Source organism: Rhipicephalus microplus, chromosome 3, assembly GCF_043290135.1.
Source record: "Rhipicephalus microplus isolate Deutch F79 chromosome 3, USDA_Rmic, whole genome shotgun sequence".
NCBI classification, from domain to species: domain Eukaryota; kingdom Metazoa; phylum Arthropoda; class Arachnida; order Ixodida; family Ixodidae; genus Rhipicephalus; species Rhipicephalus microplus.
The window spans coordinates 136,358,489-136,370,794 of record NC_134702.1 but is presented as its reverse complement, the minus strand read 5'-3'; the positions used below and the strand labels follow the sequence as shown (position 1 = coordinate 136,370,794).

General features: G+C 42.3%; 1 protein-coding gene across 2 annotated transcripts; it reads right to left on the bottom strand.

Moving 5' to 3' along the window:
* Positions 1–1,821: 1,821 nt before the first annotated feature.
* LOC119171236 (uncharacterized) lies at positions 1,822–11,890 on the bottom strand. Of its 2 annotated transcripts, XM_075890303.1 has the most exons (5): positions 11,734–11,833; positions 11,203–11,271; positions 7,282–7,349; positions 4,928–5,008; positions 1,822–2,957 (listed from the first exon to the last, which is right to left on the bottom strand). In XM_075890303.1, the coding sequence occupies exons 2-5, from the start codon at positions 11,240–11,242 to the stop codon at positions 1,842–1,844; spliced, it is 1,305 nt and encodes a 434-aa protein (XP_075746418.1). In that variant the 5' UTR covers positions 11,243–11,271; positions 11,734–11,833; the 3' UTR covers positions 1,822–1,841. The 2 variants fall into 2 exon arrangements, with proteins under 2 accessions (XP_075746418.1, XP_037278094.2); XM_037422197.2 differs by lacking the exon at positions 11,203–11,271 and having other exon boundaries at positions 11,734–11,890.
* Positions 11,891–12,306: the final 416 nt, after the last annotated feature.

Below are 12,306 nucleotides of genomic sequence, written 5' to 3'. Positions count from 1 at the left end.
TCCTGAGTAGATACAAAATGTCAATCACCTGTGGCACATACCCACATACTAGCGACACATACTCGTAAATATTACCCGTAATAATTAGAGATATTACCCGTAACCGTAACTACGCCACCAATGCACGTATTCAAATTAGCCATCTACCGACAACTCTTCTAAGGGGCAACGCATGCAACAGTGACTAATAATGATTTTGATCGATAGGAAGAGAGTTCTCTTAATGCGCATAGCTTGTTCGCAGGTGTGCCTAAATATCGCGCTATCGAAGTGCAGTCGCTATGCCAAGAATCACACTTGTGACCAACTCGTTACGGATCTCCCGTAGTGTAAGCACAGGTGCGCTTTTACGCTTCTAACAGGCAATATTTAACGTCGGTCCTCCTCGAGAATTTGCGGACGCACATTGGATTCCGCCCTAGCACTTCCAGGCAGTGAGCATGGCTCTTGGGTATTGCAGCTGAATGCCATGATAAGAGCTCCAGTCAAGCTCAAACCCTGACTTTAAGAAAATCTATCTCAACGGTTTATGAGGCACTGAAACGGATTGTCCACTGATACTAATTTTAAAACAATTCAAGAGACAAAAGAAAAGAAGGCCTTGTGAAACAACTAAAAGGAGTAAGGTGACGTGATAGACTGTGCAAACGTGAAACTGAAAGCGTAGTAAATATATGAATAAACAAAATATGTTTGCTCACCAAAACTGTCTTTTAACCCGGACCCTGACTGTTCGAAGACAAGTGTCATAACCACTCGGGGGTACATCCATGCTTACTCCACATGCATTTATGGGAATTATATGAACGATGGAGGGGTCCGCCTCAGTGAAAGACTGGTTTTATCCGGAATATCAAATGCCAAGCATGGCTTCTAAGAAACGGTTATGATGATTTGAACTTAATTCTTTGAAGAAGAAATGCTGATAATTCTTATTTGATGCTCTCATTTTGTTAGGAACAGGTTCAAGTGTAAGCACCTAAGGTAATAAAAACATGGGCATTTTCAACAGCACATTCGTTCCCATAACTTGAGACCAATCAGTTCGAGTGCCACGGCACCTTTTTATAAATTCTGACTGAAGCAATGCTCCGGATATCAGCGCCACACATGTTAAATACGCTCATGCGTTAGTATGAGTGTCTCAGACGCTTCATGAAGGGCACTAGAGAAAGTGCTAGTCACTCAAGCATGCAAACTGTAACGAATTTCGCGTGCGTGAACGTGTCATCAATTGCGCTACTCCTCTCAGTAAATAAGCAAAGGAGACGTCACATTGTTATGACTTCTTTTAGATTACCTCTAATAGTCTCGAAGCATATTGCCTATTTTTTCCTTCACCAACCTTGCTATGAAAAGGTGGCGTGAATGTTGCTGCAGCCTATTGCGATGCTTTTTTTTAATGTGCGCTTGCTTGAAAAAAACATTCAGTTGTATGCTTTATCATAGCAAAGTTAGTAGAAATTTAGTGGTTTATAAAAAACTATCACTGTGATATTTCGTATACCAGTCGACCATTAGTTGCCATCATTTACATTTCTATTTGCAACAATAACCGACAGCAGCTAATGCTAGCCAACATTGCACGCATTGCTCAGCACAGTCAGAATTAAATAAATGACTACATTAAGACTCGGACACGCTTCAGTTTTTGTTCACTTTAGAGAAAAGGTGAGTATCAGAGAAAGATTCAAGTGAGTAGAAAAAATAGCGCTGCACATATGCGCGTTTAGCGAAACAACCATAACGCTAGTGAGCTAGAGACTTCGTATTCTCGACTACTATGTGTAGCGGCAATGACTGAAAAATACTTTTTATACCTAACAGTTACGAAACTACATTTATTGAAGAATCTCATTTTCAACATAGCCGCCTGGTAGCGGTACGGGCTGGGTCGCACCGCCTTGTTGGCCTTGTGGCAGAAATGGTGGTTGTTCAACTGGTGCTTCAGCAGGTTGTGCCGCTAGCACTTCGGGTTGTGCTTCGAATGTGACTTCTGGTTGCGCTTCAGGTGCTGGCTGAGGCTCCACCTCTGGCTGTGGCTGAGGCTGCGGTTCTGGTTGCGCTTCGGGTTGTGGCTCAGGTTTTTCTTCTGGCTGTTGTTCAGGCTGCGGCTCTGGTTGCGCTTCTGGTTGTGGCTCAGGTTGTGCTTCTGGCTGTTGTTCAGGCTGCGGCTGTGGTTGCGCTTCAGGTTGTGGCTCAGGCTGTGCTTCTGGTTGTTGTTCAGGCTGCAGTTCTGGCTGCGCTTCAGGTTGTGGCTCAGGCTGTGCTTCTGGCTGTTGCTCAGGCTGCGGCTCTGGTTGCGCTGCGGGCTGTGGCTCAGGCTGTGCTTCTGGCTGTAGCTCCGCTGCGGCGTCTGGCTCTTGTTCAGGCTGCGGCTCTGGTTCCGCTTCAGGTTGTGGCTCAGGCTGTGCTTCTGGCTGTTGCTCAGCTGCAGCGTCTGGCTGTGATTCAGGCTGTGGCTCTGGTTGCGCTTCGGGTTGGGCTTCAGGTTGTGCTTCTGGTTGCGGCTCTGCGTCTGGCTGTGGCTGTGCTTGTCGTTCAGCTTCCGGCTCAGCCTCAGGTTGTGCATCAGGTTGGGCTTCCTCTGGTTGAGGACTTGGTTCTGCTTCCGGCACAGGTTCTTCGTCGCGGGAAGCGTCGTCACCTTCGGGTGCCGAAGCTACTTCAGGTTGTGTCTCGGGTTCCACTTCAGGTTCCTTTTCAGGTTCGGAGGAAGATTCAGGCTCAGAAGACGCTTCTGGGGCAGTTGTTTCTACATCGACTGGGCTCTCTGGCTCAGCGTCAGTGGAAGACTGTGGTCCTTCGGGTTCACGTTGGCGTTCTGTGCTTGTCTCTGGAGTCAGTTCGGGACGCCCCCTTCCAGCAAATTCTGTGTCAGGCTGGGTAACAGACGACGTAGAACTGCCTACTACGCAGCGTCCGTTCTGGCATGTTCCAGTTCCACGGAAAAGAGCCTGGGTTGAGTGGATCAGACGTAGTATGATATTTCAGTAACACTGAAACGCCGCAGACATATAAGAAGTCTCTGAATGAATACTTACAATAGAAAGCTTCGCTTCGTTTTCAAATTTTTACTCGTAAATAATTTTCTTTTGTTTGACTATAAATACGCTCTAAACCTTCCTGGCTACTTACAAATTGTGTATTTTTGTATCCTAAGATTTTCCTAAAAATTTGCCGTATGAATACATCTTACACACAAAGCCAAAAGAAGCCCACCTGATTCTTTTTATTGCTAGGTTAAATAACATTGATATCCGGGCCATTTTACGTGATCTGTATATAGAAATATTTCGCTGCAACTTGCCGCATTACTAACATTCTGATCAATTGAGTTGAATTCATGGTCTTTGTGTTCTTGGGCTGTATCATGTAAAGCTTACTTAAAAAGTGAGTTTAATTTGATGTTACACATGCCAACATTAGTGCTTCACATCCGCAAACGTTTGTTCTTGTTCTCTTGAAAAAAATATTAGGATATGCTGTACGTCAGAGACGGCAATGAAAAACTGCCAGAAGGCAAAGGTGTGTAAACTGAACTTCTACTATGGAAGAAGAGACTATACAATATAAAATTGAATATCGAATACAGCAAAGCATTGAGAAATCTCATCAAAGTAAGCGAAATGGTAAACAGCTGGGCCAGCTGGGCCGGCGCTTGTTCTCCTTTTTTCTCCCTAGGTCCACCTTGATTTTTTTTTCGCGTTCCTTGCTATTGTGGAAGTCCAGCAAAGGTGACGGCCCTACTCAACGGTGGTATGGATGTAGATCGCATAAGAACAATCGATCTGTCGCCTGTGTTTAAAAAATAGCAGCGCTAGAAAGTGTCCCTACATCTTAGTGCGACTAATTAGGCGAAAAGTTTTTCCTTAGTGCCTAGTTTGTTTTTTTGACGTGAAAAATCCATGAACCTGAATTCAAGTACAATGCTTTGGCATTATTAGTCATGCATTGAGCTATGAAATTTCGTGATTCATTAGATCTTTTTTCTTCCCATTGGCTAATAAGGTGTGATGGCAAACGTCATACCAGTGTACAAACTATATGAGTAGCAACGGCTGCTCGCAAAGGTTGATGCTCTTTGTTATTACTGTACTGGCTTTTAATTGGTTCGTTCACAAATATGCCTACAACAGCTGTTCACTCATACAGAAGCGTAATAGAAGAACATACATTCGAGAAACATTTGCTTATGATCCATATAGCAGCTGGCCTCGCATGTACCGTTAGTGCCAGGCTGATGCAGCCTATTGTAAGTATCGAAATAATTGAGTGTTTACGTGAAATGCCTTCATCCATACCATGATTTGTCTCACTCTCTGCGTATGCAATAAATGACTGAAAACCATGGAGTGTTTTACACCAGAGCCAATACTTGTGTCCTTCTTAATTTTCTGTGACGAGACATGGCTTTGCACTGCGAGTAGCGTCGACTTTCACGACTTTCCGTGTTGCAGATAAGTATAAAGAACTCAAAAACTATGCGGCCGATTTCTGCAAGCTGGATTGACGAAACAAGCTATTTCTTTTGAGGTTAGCGTCATTAGAAATGTTCTGATGTGTTTTTTACAAGACGTGCCACTTTTCGTGAAAGGAGCTTGAAATATATGTGGCTGAATTGGCATTCTTCTATAGGAAAACCCTCTCTGCTCTTGTAGTTCAATAGAATTAGGAAGAAGGAGAAATTCCAGCTTTCATAAGTATGCATCAAGTGATAGCCTTAATTGCTGGGAATTACACCAGTGGTTAAAATATCTACTGTTTAATTTCGCAGCCAACATCTACTCAACGTCACAACAAAAATACAAACGTGCTTTCAGCACTCATTATACTAAAGCACGATCAATCTGTTACTTAGTGCACGTGCTAAATGGCAAAATTGTACTCGAAAACAAGCAGGGGCTCAAGCGTAATATTTACTTACAGCGCAAGGCTCGCCATCAGCTTCATTGACAGCACGGACTGGCCATCCTTTACACAGGTACCGACAGCGGACTCGGAAGGGCTAGAAAAAATACATGCACTCAATATTTTAGCGAGGGCGAGTATCAAAAACTTAGATTTGCAGAACTACAAAGGCAAAATACATTTCTTAAGCCATATTTAACAAATTACCCAAAAGTCGTAATAAACTTTGTAAAAGCGGCTTGCAGAAAAGCCATAACCAACAGCTTAGTTTACCCTAATATTATATTATAGTACAGTTTTGTTCCTTCTCATTACATAAAATAGCACAAAAATATATTACTAATTAGTAAATTGAAGACATCAGCATACGTTTCAATGAAGATCCAATGCTAAAGTGGCAGCAACGCTGATCGCAACCCAGGTATTCCGGACATTTACCGTTTTGCTATGTTTTGCGAACTTTCTTTCACCTGTTTCTTTTCTCCCCTTTGTGTGTTTCTTGAAGTGTTTCTCCTCTTTGTTGAATTTTATTTGTTGCTCTCTCTGAAATTCTCATTTTTTTGTTTTTTATGCATATTCCATTCATTTCTGTGTCTCTCTTTCTGTGCTTCTCTCGCTTCCTCTTTTCTTTATATCTCTGTCTTTTATCTCTCTTTCTATGCTGCTTTTCTTGCCACCTTTAGTTTTCTCGATCATTTTCGTCTTTCTCCTTGTTTCTAAGCCGTGCTTTATTATCTCCCCTTTGCTCCGCTGTGCTGGTATAGTGGCTAAGGTACTTGGCTGCTGACCTGCAGGTCGCAGGATCGAATCCCGGCTGCGGCAACTGCATTTCAGGTGGAGGGGGAAATGTTGTAAAACCGTGTGCTCAGATTTGGGTGCACGTTAAAGATTCTCAGGTGGTCAAAATTTTCGGAGCCCTCCACTACGGCGTCTCTCATAGTCATATGGTGATATTGGAGTGTTAAACCCCACATATCAATCATTCAATGTCTCCCCTGGACCTTTCACCCTTCCTCGTCCTTTCTTTACCAAAATACAGGTCAACAATTATTAGAGGCTTTAGTTGTTTTTCTAAAAATGGTGCAACAGACTTCTGCCAGGTCTTTGTTTCAGAAGTGGATGCTAGGACTTTTTTGTCTGTAGTCATACTGAGAAGTTTTTTTTTCGGTACACGACCGATTTTTGCGTACTCTGTCCTTCTTTCATATGTTCACGTGCTGAAAAAACTCGCCCCATTTCAAAAACAATGATACGGAAGGCAAATTCGCTTTGGCTTTTATGGGTGTTGATGAATAAACAAAGATTTCTATACACGTGTACTCGTTGCTGTTCATTGCATGGCGTAACGAGCAAAAGTACGTGTGCCTAAATACGTTTTCGTCTATGAAAACCCTTAAAGTCTATTTTTTATGTCATAGCACTATCTCCGAAACAGGGACCTGGCAAAACTTTGCTGCATCATTTTTTCCCAAAAGCAACTTGACATTCTAGTAATTGACGAGTGTTTTTTTTTTGGTAAGGAAGAATGAAGGAGTGGTCAAGCTTCTGAGGTCAACTCACCCTGTCATAATGTTCCCCTCAGCCTTACTTCTCTTTCATATTGCCTTGTTATACTACACTTAAGAAGGCTGTGCGATGTCCTGCTATGGTTTCCGTGTGACTGGGTATTTAAGACGCCGCCCCTCAGAGCGTAGATACGCGGGATTGAATCTCGTCGCGCGAAGAATCGTTTTCTTTTATAATTTTTATCGTTCAATAGCGTTATTTCTCTGCCTTTCGTTCTCTTTCTTTGACTCTATGCTCTGATCTCCCCTGTCAAAGTAACTGGATATTGCATCATTTGTAACGACGAACGTTTGTGTGTTTTTTGGAAGCAAAGCCCAAGACAAACGCAAGATGATGAAGGAGAGGGCGAAGAAAGTGCTTGCCGGTTCATAATAATGGGAGTATTTGTTCGCAGTAGACCAACCGCAACCACCCTAAACAGATCTTATGATAATAGTATCAGCCTGCCGACACGTAGTACTCCCGCTTTAGCATTCTACAGAAGTACAAAGATATAGCACCCTCAAAATGTTTCCTTGATGTAGAAATTCCTTGTGAAGCCTATCTTTATTCATTCTTTGCAGGACTGAAACGAAATGAAGAAATTACTGAAGTAACGTAACTTTACTTTGAGTAATAGCCAGGAAAAGAAATGCATTGCAATATCGACTTTGAATATAATAAGGGCGTGTCTTCCTTAGAAGCGTAGGTTAGAAGCACATAAAAATGGTATTTGGTGCTTTTTTTCTCACAAACATATGCCGTTTTTGTTCACAGGCCATAGCATTTGACGCGCACTAGCATGTATTCAGAGAATGTACCTACCAGCTGGAGATCAAACGCTCTTGCACACCTTGCACCTCCCTTGCCGTAGTTTTTCCAGCTTGGAAAATCTGCAATAAAATAAGCAGGTTGAAAAGAAAGAAAGACAATTACAGAAGCTTAAAAGACGTTAGAATACCACTGATTCTTCAGATTAAGTAGGTGTTGGTACCTAAATAGAGGTTTGTTGTTGAGGGCAAGGGATACGTGCAGTCAAATATTTAGCCGTCTAGGGTGTCTGTTAGGCACGTTTTGTGGCAATGGCAATTAGATGAGCACTTTCGGCCGATTTCTGCCATCTTCGGCGCCATCATGTCCCAGATATGTCCACGAACGTATTTCCTGCAATTATCAACGTTTCCACACACACACACACACACACACGCACACACACACACACACACACACACATATATATATATATATATATATATATATATATATATATATATATATATATATATAGGATATGGCACAACGGGAGCGTTGTCAACAAGGATAAATATATTTATTTCCCAACAGTTTCGGGAGGGGACCTCCCTTCATCAGGGGATAAGTTATATTGACATGAGCTTCCAAACTTCCTTGCTGCCGCGTCCCTCTCGCCTTGAAAGACGTTTGCGAGAGTGAGAGGGAACTGGAAGAAGGAAAAAAAACGAAAAAAGAAAGAAAAAAAAGAAAGTAAAAAAGAGGAAGAACCACTGTCAACACTGAGAACGAAGCCAACTGTCCGTCTACATCCACCTACGGTTCATATCACGTGCTGTTCAGTTCTTGGCGTGGATATGGCACAACGCTCCCGTTGTGCCATATCCCATACCTTCACGAAGACTAACTGGCCCATTGAATTATTACTCCCACTATATATATATATATATATATATATATATATATATATATATATATATATTGTGTCGCCTCCTTACATACACAGTAGCTCTGGGGGCTCCTGCGATGTAATGTAAATACATGAATAAAAAAGTAAATTTAAAAGTCACAAAGAAAAATAAACAGAAAAAAATGGCAGCACATCCATGGAGTGCATGATGGAGAGTAGGGCGAAGCATCCGTCTATCCGTTCGTTCTTGCTTCCGTCCATTCATGCGTTCGTCCATGCATCTCTCTGCGTGTCCGTTCGTCCATCTATTCAACACTCCAAGTACCACCATCTCGCATCTTTTCATCACATATTCCGCATGTGCACCGCCATCCAGCAGACATTCCAAGGACTAAACGAGATGTGGCACACGCACACTTTCTTACGGCTTGCACTTCGTGTCTACTTCCCACCTTTAACAACCTCGAGTTCATGGTATATACTAGTTCACTGTATTCATGGGACTGTGGCCCAACGCTCACTAAACCTTTCTAAAACTAAGGAGGTTATGCCCTGCGAGTATTACGCAGAGTGCTCAACGTGCATGCCAATGGCTGCTAAGAGGGAATGAGAGACAGGAGAATTCAGCTTTTAGTTAACGCGCAGGCTGCGAATTTTTTTTATTGTTCAACAACGCACAGAAAAAATCTCTCACCGGCACCACCTTGGAGGTCAAAATGTAAGACTGGTTACACACTACGACTACTACTACGACTACGAGGGACAAACGGGTGGCGCTATAAGGAGCTTCGCCCCTAAAACTGTTCCGATGCGCTAGACCCAGGGTTCGAGAGAACGACCTTTGAATCCACATGGCACTGCGTTAGACAACTCAACCACGTGCCATGCACGTACCGGAGCCATAACGAGAGGCTGTTTATAACAAAATTTTACGCTAACGGTACGTAGATCTTGGAGAAGATTGAACATGTTTTCTATGACGCAACGCTCCTAAATTTTCTTATGATTTCTATACTGGCCCAGAGACAGCTCAAGAGAAGGTGGCCGCTTTCCGTACTGAGTAATGATACGGAAGGAAAAAAGAAGGAACACGGGGCGTATACAGTAACTCTTGGCAAATCTTGTGTGAGGTGCCATTGCGCGGCATTAAATTCACCGAGGTCAGTCTATGCACCAAAAGGTAAAAAAAGAAATAACTAAGAGCGTTGGGTTCTGCATCAACAACAGTTGCAGCGAGTAGCACAAACACAAATACGTAACTGGGACAGTTTGTTTAGTTCACGCTTCTCCTGCGAATACATGTACTATCCTTTCGAGTATCATTCTTGGTGCTTCAGCTGCAGGCTGCACGTATCTAGATGAGCGCCATTTTTTGTCACGTTCTAAGATCTTGCTACCGCATCCACTGCTTGGCTTTTATGGTGAAACTAAGACCTTTTACATGGTTTTCTAAAGGATTCTCTGTAGCACTTATGGTCGAATAAGGTTGAAGAAAGCATTGAGAAGTATACGACATAACATGTGGCTAAATTTTCTTCTACGTATTACCTCCTAGACACCATCATATTAAGAGCTAGATGTTTCAACAGAGCATTAAATATTTTAAAGACTGTGACTAGAGAAAAAATTTTTACAACGCGATCTTCCTTTCTTAACTAATATTTACGAACACCAGTCACCTTCCGGAACGATTGAGAGCACCTGAATGACTGCATTTGTCAGCGGGTCACAACTACAGGTTTCGTAGTACTCTGCACATGGTTGAATATGCGTGGTAACTTTTGTTTAGTGTGTGATCTCCTTTCATAAATTTAATAGTTTGCAATCAAGTATTTGTAGATTGTTTTGGCTTTGAAAGCATCGCTGAAGGCTACGAAGCACTAGTTGGTTTGTTTTGCAGTAGGAAAAAAGGCCCCGAACAAGTGGATTTAAGTAAGTCTAATGTGTGATAGTGGAAGTATCTTAAGCCTGAAAATTGAGATGCTGTGGACAACTGCACACCAAAAACAAGCACCATGTATGCTTATATATATGAACTATATGAAAATAGCTTAGACACTACATTAATGGTGCGCAAAAAAGCATGTTTTTTTAACTTAAGATTTCTCGTCTCTCAGGGAAATTTACGCCATTGTTCGGGATGTTCCGAGTTCTGCATCATTGTATGACTGACGGGGTCGGAATATAATTTTATTTTGCATTTCACTGTATACGAAAAGTTCGTTTTTCCCGTAAAAGTAAAAGCTTTCAGCGCACATGTTGATTATCAAGCCTGAATTCCACAGCATCGCTTGGTGGTTTGGTTGGAATAACGAATTAATTTAATTTATTGACTTGTATTCATTAATGCGCTTGCGTCATAATACAACAATTAGATGCAATAAGGGAACCTCAAAGTTTCAAGCTGCACCTATGGAAGAAGAGTAACCGATGCCTTACACGGCGCCAACCTATCTCCTTATGTAATACTAAAAACAAACAAAGTACCCGTTGGAACAGCAGTTTATACCTGTAACCTTTATAACCTATAACCTTTTTATACCTGTAACCAGCAGTTTATACCTGTAAGTTATGCAAGTCTATTTTTTTTCAGTTGTATTAAGGCGTGATTTGAGCTCTATGCAAGAAAACAAAATATACAACCCAGACCCTTTTTTTGCCAAGGAGGATAGCACGATATGTTTGGTAGCTTGAGCGTCAGGTAGTGCCTGACGCAGGCATATATTTCATAAAATTTATTCTGACTCCAGTTTCTATTCAAGTTCTGCGCACCAGAATTGAGAACATGGATCTGAATGAAACATAAACATCATACAGGTGATTTCTGACGGATATGGCACCATATAGGTAAAAAATATGAAGTAGTATTTTACCTTGAATATGTCACTTTAGTGCAACTCAATCATCATACCAAGAAAGGCGTCTTGAGCCTATGACGGAATACCATAACTCCTGTCCTGAAGTCTTTGAGGATAGCACAAACAATAAATAAATTCAAGCAATATCTCTTCTGAGCAAATTTAATTATTTTTCTAATGTACGAGGGGAACATTTTCCTTATGAATAGCTAAAACAGGTTTACATACCTCGACGATAGTTCGCATTTACTTGGTGTGTAAACTTCATTGTTCTTCTTTTTCTTTAGAAGGGTTCACCTTCAAGTGAAAAGAAAGTAATAGAAGCAACCTTACGAGACAGGGAGAAGGAAGAATGCGTAAGCGAACAAAAGGGTATTAAAGATATAGTGGTCGAAATCAAGGGGAAACGAACATGAGCCGGTCAAGTGGCACGTAGGGAGGATGATCGCTGCATTCCAAGAGGCGGCAAATGCGCGAGGGGGAGAAATTTAAGTGGGCATTTGTTAGGAAGTACACGGGAACAACTTAGTAGCAGCAAGCACAGGACCTGGTCGTCTGGTGGAACATGGGAAACTAATTTGCCCGGCAGTGGGAGCCGTTAGACTAAATCCCCGAAGCACGAGTTCTAACAGCAGTGCGTAGTGTAAGGAAAGCTGAAGTATTCGGCTTTCCTACATAACAATATAACGCAACAATGTGGCTCTGCGTGCTAGCAGCTTCTTCATCTGGTAGTAATCAAGTGAAAGACGAGACACTCACTGTTATTCTCATCGGAGTTGGCAACTGCTACTGCGCCCAGAAGGAGCGCGAGCAGGAGTGTGTCTCTCATGGTGAGAAATCCTTGTCCTGAGTGAACAGGAGGCAGGTGTGCCCTCGCATCTTATAGGGTGCATCCTCTCGGGGCGACATCCGGGATTTTCTACGGGATGTCACAAAGAAAGCGGGGCACGCCTTGTAGTCTTCCGGACAGAGGAGAGTACGTCCAACCTCTCTATGATCGGACGAAGACTGGAAGCCATAAAGGAGCTCGCAAGGTGTGAGTCCGTGCTAGTGACCTTGACCGTTCTCTCAGAATTTCGGCGTCAAAACGGATGTTGCTTCATTCTTTCTCATGACGTCGTAGTTGCTTGGTGCTTCAAAATATATCATAGTTCACTGGGTTTCTTTGTTCTTCATTACTACTGAACAAAAACAGATTTTTAATTCTCCTCTAACAGCATCTTTAGCAGCCGCTTCTTTGCTTTTTGCGTGTAAGAACTATTTAAAAGCAGCGAATGTCTCTGCGCTAGCGTTTTCATCAGCATGCTGCATTTCTAGCAAGCATATTCTTGC